Source organism: Falco rusticolus, chromosome 5 (assembly GCF_015220075.1).
Source record: "Falco rusticolus isolate bFalRus1 chromosome 5, bFalRus1.pri, whole genome shotgun sequence".
Taxonomy (NCBI): Eukaryota; Metazoa; Chordata; class Aves; order Falconiformes; family Falconidae; genus Falco; species Falco rusticolus.
Window position 1 is genome coordinate 60,403,116 of NC_051191.1, and position 16,145 is coordinate 60,419,260.

At 39.3% G+C, this 16,145-nt stretch overlaps 1 protein-coding gene across 1 annotated transcript in view; it reads right to left on the reverse strand.

The window, feature by feature from the left end:
• The window catches only part of RFX4 (regulatory factor X4), a 78,699-nt gene that overhangs the window by 56,264 nt on the left and 6,290 nt on the right, over positions 1 to 16,145 (reverse strand). The window contains exons 4-5 of the mRNA XM_037388644.1: positions 10,983 to 11,043; positions 5,400 to 5,523 (exon numbers count right to left, since the gene is read on the reverse strand). Coding sequence (XP_037244541.1) covers positions 5,400 to 5,523; positions 10,983 to 11,043 — 185 coding nt within the window. The remainder of the gene's footprint in view (positions 1 to 5,399; positions 5,524 to 10,982; positions 11,044 to 16,145) is intronic.

Genomic DNA, 16,145 nt, shown 5'->3' on the forward strand with positions numbered 1-16,145 from the left:
TCTTCAGGAGAAGTATCTCCTTATGCATAGCTGGCAATTTCCAGATCTGTGCATTTCAATATAAAGACAAATCAGAATGCAATCACATCACAATGTCATTATCAAAGGTGTTTCAATAAGGCTACTTGTCTGTCCTTTTTAAACATTAAATATATGTAGTATGATAACATGAAACTAAATCCTATTTATGCTAATCATGCTTGGAAGTGCAGTCCCCCTGGGAAAACTTCTGGGCATAGAGACAGTGCGTAGTGATAAAAGGATTCTGGCTGGTACAGCTTGTACCTCCCTGGAGCAAAGCAAACTAGTGGGGGAAATATAAATAAATAAATAAATAATTAAAAAAGACTTCTCTGCTGGTAAAACTATGCCTTCACCCATTTTTTGGAAACGGGGTGGAAATTTTGGTCAAAAATGTAAAAGATCTCATTCCTAATCAATGTTAAAAATCTTTTGTGGACTTTACCCTTCTTTATTTAGTGAAATCAAATTATTGGAATCTTAATTGTCACTTACAGCAAAGTCAGTCAAGGAGCAGCAAAGAGGCTCTAAAATTTCTGTGAGCATGCATCCATATTCACATGGTTCACAAACCTCTTTATGCTGCCAGAGTGATGTAAAGGGACCTCAGGCTGGGGGAGAACGACCACGAAAAGTGTCAGCATCCTTCATTTTCTTTTTCAAAAATTAATTTATTATTGCTTGTCAAAAGACATGGCAGGAAAGCACGGAAGAGAGAAAAAGAAAAACAAAAGAGGAAAGTATTTAACCTCCAGGGGGCATATGGGAGTTGTGGGAAGAACACTTCATGAGGATGCAAAAGAGGTTGCACCACCAGAAACGAAGTGTTCTGTATGAGAGATAATGGCAGGGTCCGGGAGGTGACTTAGCACTGCACGGTAAATTTTTAAAGCCGTGAACTGTGGACACAGAGGATGTGGGAAACTGGTGCAGAGGAGGAAGTTTACATCTTCAAGAGGTTTGATTAAAAAATAAGGTTCATACAGGGTCACAAAAGAAACAAGAACAAAAATCAATTGGGGGGAAAAAAGTGAAAGAGAAACTAAAAACCTACCAACCCAGCTGAAGAGAGCTAAGAGAAGACCAACAGCCTTACTGGCACCCATCCATACACAATAGCTACTGAGGGGCTTGGAAATGCTCAAAACATTCCTGCTTTTTATTTGATACAGCGAAGGCCCCAGTTCAGGATGATTTAGGTTTTGCAACTAAACCCTGTAAGAATAATGAGCGAGAGCAGAATAATGAGTGAGAGCCTTCATCCACCGTAATTCCTAGCTCAATGTATTAATTATCAATGACATTTTATGTTAACATTTGCTCTGGAAAAAAACATACAACTGCTCACCCTCCCTGGTGCAGGCAGCAGCAGAACTTCCAATTGGAAACACCTTAAACTCCTCTCCAGGTCCACAGGGTCCCAGAGCAGAGCCGAAAGCATTTGCAGCACAGGGCTGAGGGGCACAAGGTTGCAGTCTTTCTTAAATGACCTCAGCAACAGGGCTTTCACTCCTTTTGCCTGAAGACTAATTCACAGTCTAAACATGTTCACTGTGAGAAAACTTTTTCTCATATGCAACATTTTATCGCTAATAACTCAGTAACGTATCCGTTCTTTCTCACCGTACTTTCCTGTCTTCCACTAGTTGGCATGGAACATTTTTACTTATTCCACTTCACTTATGGGTGAAATCATGGTCCCATTGAATATAAAATGCTTTTCTGCCTACAGTGAGAGAAAAAGTTTAACACTGGAGTCTCCACTTGCTGATGCTGAGCTGTAACCAGCAGATACAGGGCCCTCCCTAGCCGCTCTTTAGTTAAAGTGTATAGACAGAAGAGTGCTTGGCCCTGTCTTTTGCAGAAAAGAAAAAGTTCTGTAATGACAGACTAGGTAACATAGCCATCTGGCAAATGCTAGTATAGACAAAACTGCCTTTAATTTTCACATATTAATTGGAGGAGTAAAGCACTAAAATCCTGGCTAACAAATTAAAGCTATAGCTCCCTTTATCACATTAGGGATACACAATTTATCACAATAATAACTATTAGAGTCCTTATTTTATATGTACTTTAAGTGGCTTAGGAGTATAGGGTGCTTTTTAAAAGGTGTTTATTTATACAGTAATACTGTTCTTTCCTCTTGTTACTTTTGTTGCTATTAGCCTGGTTTCCTCAAGAAACAGTCTATAAGCTATTACTGTCTCTGTTAATTTCTCCACCTCCCAGACTGATTTTTGTTTTGCTGATCCAATAGTACCAAATGCCTGAGGTACAGTCCCTTTCTAACAAGTTTAACAGAAAACACTGGATAGTGGGGAGATCACATTGATGTTAGTGCTGGGGACAGGACAAGGAAGAAAGCTCAGGCTTTACTTGAGCCATTTGGCACTTCCTGACTGAACAACCATCAGTGTGAGGCAAACAGTCAAAACTTCACCTGCTCTGAACCAGCCACCCCATGTGCTGCTTCTTGCCCAGCTGTTGGCATGGGGGAGGAGAGAAAAAGAGACAGGCAAATAGACAGACAGACATGAGGGAATCTGAAAATAATGTAGAAAGAAGGTGCAGCAGATGTGTGAGAAAACTGAAAGAAGCAAGACTTTGATGTAGTGACTAGGACCCGGAAATAATTTGATGTACTGCAGGGAAACATGGAGATATTATAGAAGATTTAGGTAAGGCTATGAATTTAGGGAACATAGGAGATGGTAGGAAACAAGATCCATTAGTTCAGCTTTTTGTGAACAACTCATCTGTTCTCCCTGCCATACTCTATTATGGATATATTTGACTTACATCAGGCTTAAGAAGTACACATGGGCTAAAGCATTGTCTACAAAACCTTAATCTGGAGAGATCACTTTCAGGCAAGTTTCATATGTCTCCAGCATTATCTTTAAAAGTGAAATCAACACTGTTCTGTTAAATGTAACTGAGTATGTAACAATACATTAGGATGTTACTTATTACAGATTGGTTTAATGTGCTGAACTCCACGTCTCTTTCTAAAAACTACCAGCCTGTTAAAGAAAAAGCCTAAATGTTTAACATTGCCCACAGAGCTAAAGTTCAAAGATGAATCATAAATTCAATGTGGTCTATTGAAAGGCGAACTGTCTACATTTCACAGAACAACTAACTCCTTTCTCTGGAGGACATGACAGCTGCAGGGCTCTTGACCATTCCCAGTGAAGGCAAACTTGTCTGGGGTCTCTGTTTCAGCAGCTAAGTGCGGAATCCCTCAAACAGCACCTATTTCACTGCTCTGCTTCCAAGGCATTTATGCAACACATATTGCTAATACAGTATTTAAGTCATATGCTAACAACTTTGTTGGTTAAACTTCATCCGTGTACCTGCTCCCAAGATGAAGCTGACTGCAAACTATTGATTTAATGAAATGGGTCTGCCTTGCAGATCTTCATGACTGTGCAGTACATTTTCTTAGCAATAACAGATTGGAAAGAATCATTGGGGTCTGCTCTGGGTTCTGCAGATGCAGAAGCCTGTTTCACTTCATACTTGTGCCAGTGTTACCTGAGGTTCCTGGACACACCTGTACAGAAGCCTCAGCTCCCAGATGCAGAAGTAATGGCCACACAAAGCACAAGTTTGAGACACTACCAGGATGATTCTGTATGGCTTCCTCTCCATAAAAAGGGAAAACAAATTTTGTGCATTGCTTCTTCAGAACTTTATTGCAACCAAGTGGAAAGCACTTAGATCACAGCACATGAAAAACACATTGGAATGCCATGATTTTTGGATGGAAGACACTGTACCTATCCTGCTAGGTCAAGGTACTCCTACCAATGAACAGGTCTGTGCATGGGGGGCAGGACAGAAGGAGGATGAAGTAATATACAGTATAACAAGACTGATGCTTGCTGAAAATTGCTGAAATACCTGGTAAATTTATGTTCTGATGAAATAATTTCAGAATAATTACACCTTACACTTCACAGAAGTTTTTAGCAGCAGCAAAAGTAGCATCATGTAAATTTTACCCACATTCAAAATGTGTTAGCCTGCATGAAATCTGTTTCTTCTTACTGTTCTGAAATTACATGTCGCCACTATACTTACCACTTGGTAGTAATAATATACACAACGGACAATTTCATTCACACTTATTCCATGTATTTAAACAGAAACCTAGCACAGAATCAACTGAGCTATGCAGGTCTTTAAGACACAACAAATACAGTAATGTTACAACATGGTACATTTAACTTGCTTTGTTAAACTGCCTACATAAAGATGCACTATAGAAAATGACACCTCATTAAATACATTCCTCTCCTTCACCTAGTCTTTACACAGGCACTTACCCTAGGAACATTTTTCCTTTGAATGCCCAGTGCTTCTATAGAACAGATGTTGCAAACACTAGAATAGAATAGCTTGCAGAACAATCAGCTTCAGATTCATGCTTGCAAACATTTGAAAAAACAGTGGCAAACTACACTTTGGGGTGTTTTTCACAGCCTAAAAGTTTTAAAGGCCTGTGACACACTCTATAGTAAAATTTCAGTTTTAAATAAAATATTAAAAATATAAACATATAATTGTATTTTTCACTAAGAGGAAAACATCACCTGACCAGCAAATCCAAAATCCAAACTTTATGTAACATCCTAGCCAGCACTGATGTCTGCTAGTAGCGTACAGCACAAGAGTTTTACTGCTTATACCTGGACAAGGCATGTTGCATCTCTGCTAATAATGCATCTCCACTGTGAGTTTGAAGTTAACTACAGTGGCTCTTACTAGAGCTGGAGTGGAAAGTGGAAGCACAAGGAATCACAGTGCAAAGATAACTTGGCAGCCTGTACTCACAGTGCCACAAAAACGCCGTTAGATGTTTTCTGGACTTCCACATCTGGAGGCATTGAACTCCACTATGGGAATTTGCCAGTGTAAGCTGATGCCATTAATTCAGGGGTCTCCATATCATGCTTACAAGAACAACACAGACAGGCTCCAGAATTCAATGTTTGATATTTTACCCTTCTATTTTTTTAAAAGAATGTATTAGTTAAAGCAGTGCAGGTCACAATGCAAATGTATTTACACTGGCTTGTATTCAGCTTCCAAGCTGCCATTATTGTATACCATGTCACAGTGAGCAAGGCTGGGGACTGAAGCCAACAAAAAATCTAGTGTATTCTGGAGCTTAGTCATGATTAGAAATTATTCCAACAGTCAAAATACTCAAAATCTTAGCTCTTGACCAATAACTTGAATACATAAGATATTCCATTCATATACTTCCATCTCTAATGGTAAATGATAATTTAATTATTTTCAATAATCCAGATTCACCTGAACCAGGTGAGAACTCAAGGCATCATGCTGCTGTTTAGACTCACCTTCCCAAAGCTGGCGGCATTAACAGGTTGCGTGTCATTTTTCTCACAGAAGTCCAAGTAATGCATGTAGAGAGCACTTCGAGGAATGCAAACACCTTCTGCAATTTCATAGTTCTCTTCCAGCCTTAAAAAGCAAATATAAAACAAAGAGAACTGCAAGTATGTTGGATGCCCTGTATGGTAAACAGTATGCAATGCTGCATCTTTAAGATCAAACATTCTGGCTTCTGGTTGTCTGATAAATTTTCTCTGATTTGTTCCTAAGTGCTCCTTCTAATTCACTTCCATAACACACACTTACTTCATCTGGTTCATACTTGCTATCAAAAACATAAGCTGTGAGTTCTCAGGCAAGTAGAGATTAGCACAAAGGGATATTGGGTTTTGACTGTGCTCCAAAGTACTATTTTTAAAAAAAAATATGCTAGTAATCTGTTACAACCCAAAAGCATCCTTCAGCAAACTAATATATGTCCAATTACAAAACAACAAGCGTTCACTGAGGGGAAGCATTCTCTCATTCTTTACAGCACAGGTCGCCTCTGTTTCATGATAGTCTTTTCACTCCTGTCCAGCTGCAAAATTCTTACCTTGAGGAAGCAGACGTAGCTAAAGGAAGTTATTTGCAAATACTCAAGAGTGTGCACAAAACCATATCTGTATAATGCTTTCTTGCTATTGCTTATGGACAAAGTGAAAAAAGAGTCCATGATCTGAATACAATGCTGAATAAAATAGTAAAATAACATCCTCCTCTGCCTTTTAGAAACTACTATTATTCATTTACACATGCAAACGCACATAAAATTTTAAATTACGCATCAAATACATGACTAGGCATATGGTTCATGTTTAAAATCTGAAACTGAGCTCATTATAAATCTATAGCTTACAAGAAACATTGCTTTGAAATTACATTTTTATAATTGCTGATCCAACAAAGTTCAAGACGTATTTACGTACACACTTAATTTTAAACCATAATTAATCTTGCCATCTGTGGTGTCACTTGTATGCATATATAGTTACATTTGTACTTGTCTGCCTTACTGGCTAGGAGAAGAAGATGGGTGCAACTTCCTCTTAAACATATTAGAAAACAAACTCCATTTTACAGTAAATAACCACCTGTCATCTGATGGCTGTAGAACACCTTTTAAAAACTTTGTTTCTCTCCTTCATTGCCTTTTTCAGGGCCTACCTACCTTCTATTTCAATTATCGTGATCATTTGTGACTGCAAACTATTTTAATAAGATATCCGGCTAGATGAATGGAATCAGTTTGTATGGGCAACATCTATTCTTCCTTGGTTTCTACAGAAATATCATCATGGCATCTTCCCTCAAATTCATAGTGCTTTAACAAAAACTCCTTTCAAAACCTGGAGAGTTCGTTTGTATACTATAGCTGCTAATTGGAATGTCAGCTTCCGTGACCAAGACAGGACAGAAAGAAAAGCAGTTAATTATTTCAGTTCATATCTGATGAATTTTTCTCTTTTTCTCCTCTCTTTCACCGAGAGTCATTAGTCTGACACTGAACAATGCTCCATTATACCTGAACTTTTTTTTTAATGATCAAAAAACCCATCTTGCTCCACTTCTTTTATTTTCCTGTCTTTTATTTAACAACTTTATCATGTTTTGAATTCAGCCTCATTCTACAGTATTGTAGAAGGATAATGAACTCAATCTTCTACCTAACAAATCATTACCAGAAATAATATATATATATAACATTTTAAATGTCCTAATAAAGCCATGTGAAATCCAGTAGTTCACAATGAGACCTTCTGTACCACTACAGTATAGCAATAAAACCCCTAATCCTTCTACAGGAATGACAATTTTATCTATCCCTATTACTGTTTCCCTCTTTGTACACTTATATACTTCTAGATGAAATGACATTATTCTATAGAAGAGTCAGGTCTGTAGTGTTGTTACAGACTTGGTTTTAGATATGAAGGCAAGAAAACAGCTGTGTTGTTGACCATTGCTAACCATATAAATGATTCTAGAACAGATTAATTATGATGCATTATAACAATTTCTGACAAACTACTAATCTGGGAAGAATCCATTACCTAGCATTGCTTTATCTTCCTCTTCTTTACTTCTTTTTATGAATACTGCAGAAAATAGTTTTGTCGATTTTAGCTTCACAATACTGTTATGATTTGGAGCACCTACACTGTAAGCCACCAAACTGCATGGAATAAGGCTGTCCATGCTTTGAATAATTCTGTGTTTGGAGAAGTAGACACGCATGCACACGTGCATGCACACACGCACCCCAATGAGGTAAAATATGAGGTAAAATGAAGTTTCACACATACAATTTGGTCAAGCAGTTCACCAATGAAATAATCATGAATGCTTTAGAGCCAAGTATTTAGCAAGCTATAGCTTTACAGATGATCATGAACACAGGAACGTGGGATAAGCACAGGATACTAGGTATTGGTATATTCATGCCTTAACAGTTAAATTCAGGCTTGCGTAGTTTCCCCAATTGTGATGTATTTGGCAGTAATGCTACATTTACCAGGCCTTTCACTTCATTTTGTGTCTTCAACAAAATAAAACAAAAACATCATTCCTGTTTCCAGGAAAAGGATATTTAGCCAGGCTGACAGTCATCCACACATGCTTCTTCAGCTAGTTTTTCCTCCTCCTCCTCACTTATAGTGTCCAATGTACTTTGCCTTTGGAGGCATAAGCCTTAAGGATAGATCCCCACGGGATCAATGTTGTTTGCTCTTTTCAGCAAGATGCCAGATAAGGAATAACTAATTGATGGCAATATGAACCATGTGACAAAATTTACATATTTCCCTTACATTTTGCTTCACTTCCCTTACTACTTTCTTCCTCTTCTTTTTCCTTGTTACTGACATTTCCTCTGTTTTTGTTCTCCAACACCCTATTGCCTTCATTAGCTGTAAATGATAGTAGCATCTTACAGTTAAAACATGACCAGCTTTAACTTGGCAGACACCAGATGCTGCAGACAATTGTGGTGCTTCCATTTGCCAGAATAAGGCAAGTTTGGTACTGTATCCTGAGATCTGGTCAACAATTTACCCCACTGCTTCCCAGTGGGGAATTTGGCCCAGAGATTGCCCTAAGAGGGTAGGACATATGCTTACCCAAGGCATATTCAGGTAAATTTAGTCTTTTTTCTTTCCTGACTGTGCAAATACATGGTCTGAGGTCTATATGTTTGACAGTTTTGTCTGCTTAAAGTAATACCTACAGGAAACACTCAGTGCAGCATTTGTGCAGTGCTAACCACAATAGTTTACCAACCCATGGGTTGCTAGGTGCTACTGCAGAACAAATAACCTGACACTAATGTATCTGACTTTCCCGAACAGTGGAGACTCAGCACCTTCACAGAAAGTAAGCTTACTACTTTAGCAATTTGACCATAGCTTTTGAGCTTGTAATTTTATTTAGTATACCAAATCCAGTAGCAGTTTCTCCAGGAAATACCAGTTCAAAGCCGCAGTACATAGGCTGAAAAGCATATGGAAACCACCAAAAAACTGTTCTATGGTATGGCTACTAAGCTGGGAAATTTTTGCCTACAGGTCTATTAATAAATGAGCCAATCATATAATTCAGTTTGACACCAGCTGAAGAAATTAAATTTGAAAACTTCTTTGTTTTCTGTTCCCTCGTGCAATTCTGGGTGGAAAATTGAATGGCGGAAATTGCAGATGCTCCAAAAGACTCAAAAGGGAGAATTCCTGACCAACCTAAACATGTAAGAAACTTAGCACAACAGACAGGTGGTAAGCCAGTACACTAGCAAGGGGGAAGGGAAGATGATGTAAGCAGCCTTTGCAGAATCAAAATTCTGGGATTCTATTGCAAACACTGCTGAATGAGCATTAGTGTGCACACTGCATTCCAGCAGGGCTCAATATCCCAGGAGTCTAGGGATTTACTAACCTTTATGACTGAGGAAGCTTGAAAGTATTTGGCAAAAGATTGTTTACAGTATTTACATGTTTTCTGTTGGGAACAGTATCATTGGCATTTCTAATTAACTCTGACTTCTTGGCTACTACATTATTTGCTCCTGTGGAAAAGACTCTTAGCTGACTCTACTGCAAAATAAACACTGTTCTGAATTTGGGACTGGTAAGCCCTGCCTGCTATTTTATTTTAGCTAGGTAGTTCTTTGTTATCCTGTTTCAACTGTGTTGTGTGGGTGAATAATGAAAAACAATAAAATACCTCTATGACATTTCACTATTATTTTAATAATTTTCTCTCTGTCTGTTGTCGTTCCCTTTCTCATTCCCTTTCCTTATTCACTTTTCTTGAACTTCTGAAAAACAGCACTTTTGTGATACAAATAGGTGCAAAGAAGCAATAGTTCAGAAATAAATGCCTTTATTTATATTTGCCCATCTCGTTATTTGCACTGGAAGCGTCTGCAAGTTTCCTCAAGTCAGAACACTGAATACTTGCAGCAACCTACTGTAAATAAAAAACTCCAAGACCTGTGGTTCAATCAAAAATGTAATGGATCAACTTTAGAAAGCAAATATAGACAAAATAATCCAATCTCTCTATGCATATTTCACAGAATCACAGAATTTCACAGGCAGAAGAAAAGAATAAAATTCACTGAATTAATTATTCTTTGCTGTTTGTTCAGTTAGAGCTCCCAAGAGACTAACAGAAGCAGAAAAATAATTTTGCTAATAACCCCACGTTTTTTGCCAATAATCTTAGCTTTTCATCCAGAAAACTCCAAGAAGTACATACAGGTGAAGTAAAGGAGTATGGCTTTTCAGATAAGCATGCTCCAAGGCTTCTCTGTAACAGAGCTCTGTTCTGCCAGATACACTTACAATATTAAGAAAGCTAAACCAGAATTTAAAACTTAAATTAAGGAAAAAGTCAGTAAAAGTCTATGAAATAACCTATAGAAAGGGATGTCAGAAGGGTAAGTAACATTACAGAACATGCAGCCTAAAATACTGCTGTAAATCACAGTGAACAACACTTGTACATTTTTCATAACAGAGTAACTCAACATTCCTTTTGCCATCCTCTCTTTCTTCCTAATTACCCTTCCATTTTTCTCCTCACTTAAATTCTCTTTTTTTTTGACAAATTGAATCAAACTTCAAACTGTCTCTCTTTTATTTTCTTCTACATTGAATTACAGAGATTGTGTTTCAGTAAAACTATCATTAAAGGTGGGCTTCATCATACACTGAAACAAATGTGAGTCTTGAAAAAAAATCTCAGTACTCGTTTTCTTTTTGTAATAAAAATAACAATGGTTACAAACCACAAATCACCAGCTGGCAAGGTGGCAAAGAAGTATGCCAAGGAGATCTTAAACTGTATCAGAGGTTTCTTATGTTCAAACAATCCCATAGAGTAAGATATTTGTTGAGAAATGCTGTATGGAATACTAATGAGCAGATTAAACACTTACAGTGAAAGTATCTTTAGAACTGTATATGATGTCCAAGATCTCTATTCACTTCAGCAGGAAAAAAAAAAAACACTAACAGATTTTCTTGATTTTTTTTTTTTAAAAGGTATCTTACCATTGCAGTGTAGCTGGAGTTGAGTGTGGCTTTGATGCTCTATTATTTTCTTTTTCCTCATCTGTTAAGAAACAAAAACACACTATGTAATTCCAGTGGGAATTGCTCAGGCATATACGAACTGGTAAGGAATTATCTGATAAAAAAAAAAATGTTCTCAAGTGCCGAAGCTTTTTCCAAATATTGGCTAATTTTTGGAAATGTAAATAATGATGTTCGCTAAGTTAGCATCGGTAGATACTGCTTAAGGCAATAAAGCTTGCAAAAATCACTGATCGCAGGAACAGAGGGGTGCACAAGGAAAATAAAATTGGAAAGGATAAAGTTATATGGGAAAAAAGGCAACTCTCAGACCTCTAGCAGCATGTCAGAACATAAAATCACTTTCACCTGCTTTAGGGGAACAGTTGATTTACCCAAATTTTATATTAAACAAAGCATTTAACCTAATGGGGTTCATCCAATGCTGTGATCCAAACATATGATATGTACTAGATGCTTATAAAATTACAAAGACAAGCCGAAATTACAAGAAAAACTGAAACTAAAAAACTTTATTCTTTTCAGATAATTTTTCTGATAGTATTCCTCATTAGCTGTTTCCAAGGTAACTCTCTGATTTGCTAACTTTCCAAACATTTGAATAAAAGATGAATAAAGAAAAAGGTAATTAAAATAAAACTCTTAAAATACAGGATTCTTCCTAGTTCACATAAGTTCTTTTGAAACAATTTAAAAGCATGTATAGAATACTTCCTGTTAAATGTGATTTGCAGAGCATATAAACATTCCTAGGTGAAAACTGGAGTAAAGCTCAATCAGCCTCTCCAGAAAGGGTATTGTTTGGGAAGGACTGTTGTAAAAAAGTTTGATATGTTAACAATTTTGTTGCTGATGAAAGCATTAAGCGCAGAAGGCTTTGATACCTAAACAACAAGGTAAAGCACTGCATGCGTACACCATGCTGCAAGTTTCATTTCTTCACACAATTCACTTTTAGAAATTATTTAAGTGAGCCTTTAGGATGTTGAATCTTGAGGGAGCCGGGCTATCTCCTCTGAACAGCAGACCCTGTTGGGAGGCCTTTTGTGCTGTCCCAAGAATGGACACACACAAATAAAACCCCACTTTGGAAAACGCTGTCTTCAGCCCTCACGCCACAGTATTTCTTCCATTACATATAGGGCAGGTTGTATTAACAGAACATCCTTTAACCTGCGAGGCCAGTCCCCTGAATGTCAGGAAAATCCAGATTTACAGTTACCCACAGACCCTGCAGGCAGCCCCTCGCCCCTCTTCTGCATCTGCATGACAATAGGCCTCTAATTATTGGACTGCACACTCCTTCCCTGCCTTTCAGGGCCCCGCTTTTATTCAGAGCATAGGACCAACATACACATTTCAAATCACTTTTAAATTGTGTTTTTCGTTTGTTTTTCCTAAACAAATGGTCGGCATGCAACAAACCATAGGCACACAGGGCTTGAATGCTGAGCGGCCGTGGCTGCTGTGGGCTGCTGACACTCGACAACCGCCTCCGGCCTCCCCGGTGGCAGGACAAATGCTGTCTCCATAGTGGGAGGCAGAGCCGTGCAGCACAGATTTAAACCACTGGGTGGATAAAATAGTCGGGACTGTCTCCTCTCACAACATTGACCGTTTTTCCCTTCTTACCCTTAACTGACTCCACAGACACCCTACAAAAAGCTCATCTGGCTCCAGCTTTCCCTGAGGAGAGGCTTGGGGAGGAGGGGACGGCCATGTACGCGCTGCTCTGTGGTGGGAAGAGCCTTCTGGGTTGTTTCAGTTTTCCAGGCGACAGGGGACGAGGGAGCAAGGCTCAGTGAGGTGCAAGGGCACCGGCTGGGAGGGCAGAGCCCTGGCATGGAAGGCCACACAGCCTCCGCAGAGGGGCAAGAGGCAGGTGGCCTGACCAGAGCCCAGCCCAGTCCTGCATTCTGCTCTGTCCTTCTGGCTGCCCTGGCCAAGGGAAAAACTGGCAGCAGGGCTGGGAGGGACATTATGGCAGCTGCCCAGGCTCAGGGCACAGAGGCCGCTACAGCTTCCTTCACCCGGGGCAGGCTGGCCTGGCCTGCCAAGGCCCTGTGGGTGGCCAGTCACTGGTGGCCTCCCAACCGTTCCTGAGGTAAAAGTGAAACGGAGATTGAGATGAACTGTTCATCTCAACAAAGGGTGCTGGGTGTAAAGCCCCGGCTGCAGGGGTGGCGCTGGCTTTCCTCTGCTTAGCAATGCCGATCACGGCTGGCGGCCGTGTGGGGTGTGCAGGCCTCGCCAACAGGGACCCGTAACACGGGCACTGCAGCGTCTCCCACCGCCCCGAGGGATTCAGGCCTTTGCTGGCACGGGGAGGGAGCCACCACAGCAAGTTACAGCCACCAAAGCTGTTGCCTTTAGGCATCAGCAGCATGAGGAGTCCCAGTCCTCCTGTGCCCCCCTGTTGCCTTGTTCAAATGCAGGTTATTGCTTCCCAAGTGAAAGACATCCATTTTCTTAGTCATTATTTTCTATGTCAGTGTCAAAGCCTACCATCCACTGATTTGAGTTCAGCACACAGTTGGTTTCTACCTCACTGGAAATTGCTAGGGGGATGCAAACTGGAAAGGCTAAAAGCCACTGATCTAAATAACCCCTCATCTTAACTAAGGGGCAGAAATCCTAAACCTCTGCCTGTGAAACCAAAAGGTCCTACTCCCCCTTACCTGGAATAAAACTGTTATCTTTCTTGATTTAAGGAGGTTAGTATTCAAAGGTCTGTTATTAGATGGCTTTCACCTGTGCTAACTAGACTTAACTTTCTCCTGGATATGTGGCACTCTATCAGACATCAAGCCAATATCTAAATTATACAATACTAGAGCTTCTGCATCCCTTCCATCACTCCCTCAGGTGTTTTTCACTTGCATTAAGAGTGAGCACCTATGAGCAGGTGCCTTATCTAACCTGTCCTCAGACACATGATAAGCCAGCCATACTCAGCTCCTCTCATGTAAGGGTTTGTTTTAATAACACTAGCAATAAGATCATAAACTGCAATTTACATCTCCCTCCTCAGGTATGTCTGCTTCCTGGGAATCCTTCTTCAAGACTCTTCAGCATCCTCCACTAACTGTCCCTTAAACCCAAGAAGAATAATGATGGGCTTTGAGCTTATTAAAAAAGATCTTTAAGCACCATTTTCCATCAAAATGTTACCCATTTAACAATTGAATTTTCAACAGAACTAATTTTTTTCACAGAGTTAGCGCTTGTCTCCCCCAAAATCAAGTCTCCATACAAGAAAACTACTTTTTTTTGTTATTTTCTGCCAATGGACCAGCTGTCAGCCAAAATGTTTCTCATGTTCATCAGGTGTTGGCTAAAATATATTTTCACAGAACTTCCACTTTTTATTAAATAGATGGAAAGAATTGCCACATGGTATAGGAACAGAGGGGACCTAGAAATACAAACCTTCAGCGTTACATATACAAGCACTTTATTCTTACTAAACTCATCAGATAATTGACCAGCAGAAAATAAATATACCCTATTCTTTATATTTTAGTTGGTAGCAGGGCACTGGATGGCTTCCCTCTTGAGCAGGGAACGTTTTGTCTAACACTTGGCTCGGGTCTGATTCCAGATCTCTTTGTATAGCATGAAAGAGGGAAGAAATGCTGTTTCTCCTTACTTTTTGGCCTGTCATTTTATCAGTTCCCATCAGAACAACACTGTAGATTAAAATGAATCCATATCTTTCAAAATTCAACACTTTCAAATTACAATCTGTGTTGTAAAGAAAGGAAATAAAGACATTGAAAAGAAGTCTTGTTTTGAGGCACTGCCAAAGAACCAACCTGACAATTCTGTGACAAATCCAAAAGGATTTGAAGTCACAAGAAAAAGTCCTGCTCCTGATGCACAGCTGCAGGTGTTTACACATATGGCAGCTGCACAGCACCTCAGGAAGAAACCCATTTGCTAGAAGCAGATCTAATGTGTTCACTCCACTGGCAGTAGAAGGACTACTGGCATTCTAAGGAAAGGTATCTTCAAGGTACCTGGTTAAGTGGGAAACCTGGTACCCATCCCAAACTGAAAGCGGGTCATGGCTTAGACAGTTGTAAATAAAACTCTCAGCACAGAAGAGGCCTTCAAATATATTAAAAACTAGGATCATCAATGTACTAGAAAAATAGTATTTCTTGGCTCCAGAAATATCAGACAATCTTTTTCTTCCCAGACTCATGAAAGTTTCTTTGCTCTATCTTTCTCCTCTCAAAAATCTGTTTCAAAGCCACCAGAGCAGAATTCTGTTTGTACCTTCTGCATACATTTGGGGCTTTCCCTGAACTCTTGGTAGTATCCTCTAACTTCTGCTGTCTGATTTTAGGTATGGCTCAAGGGATTTCTTGCTTCCTGGAGCAAGACATGGAGACAATAGGAGCTATGCTCAGCACTTCTTTAAGCATGCTGCCTTAAAACAGTAACTGGAACAACTCGAAGTGAGGACCCTGCCTTAGTACACCTTTTTCTAAAGTGTTGACATTGGTCCGTTTGTTGTAACTAAAGTGAAGGTAAAGGTCTGCTTTCCACTGTGCAGATAATAGAAGAGTCCTGTACTTTCCAGTGCTGCTTGCACGTGTCTCAAAACCACTAAGGAGCTAAAATGTTATTAGTAGCTTTATATGGATAAAATCCTTGCCTTAGTTCAGGTAACTCCACACCTTTCAGAGGAACAGCCTCTCCCTCTGCAGCCCCTGCAGTCCAGGTTCTGACTGTCCTCAGAAGTGGTTTGCCCTTAGCTAAAATTAAGTATTAGTAAGAAACTACCTTGTCTCTCACTTACACGTAGCCATAATAAGATTCAGGCTCATTAGCATGTATTCCATGCTTGTAAATAGTGGGATTTTTTTAAAACCCTCTGAGGACACATAGGAGTATAATTGTAATTGTGTAGGTATGGCTGAGAAGATTTTTCCCCAAGGAAAATTTCAATGAAATCAAGTAGCTCTTTTTTTCCAATGGAAAAATAAGAGGTTTAGTTCAAACAAAAAAATAAACTATTCAATAAATCCATTTCAGACAGTTTGAACATTAATTTTGGATACTGTTTTTGAAGTTCAAAAAGCAGTCTGAATCTTTTATCTCATATGAACTGTC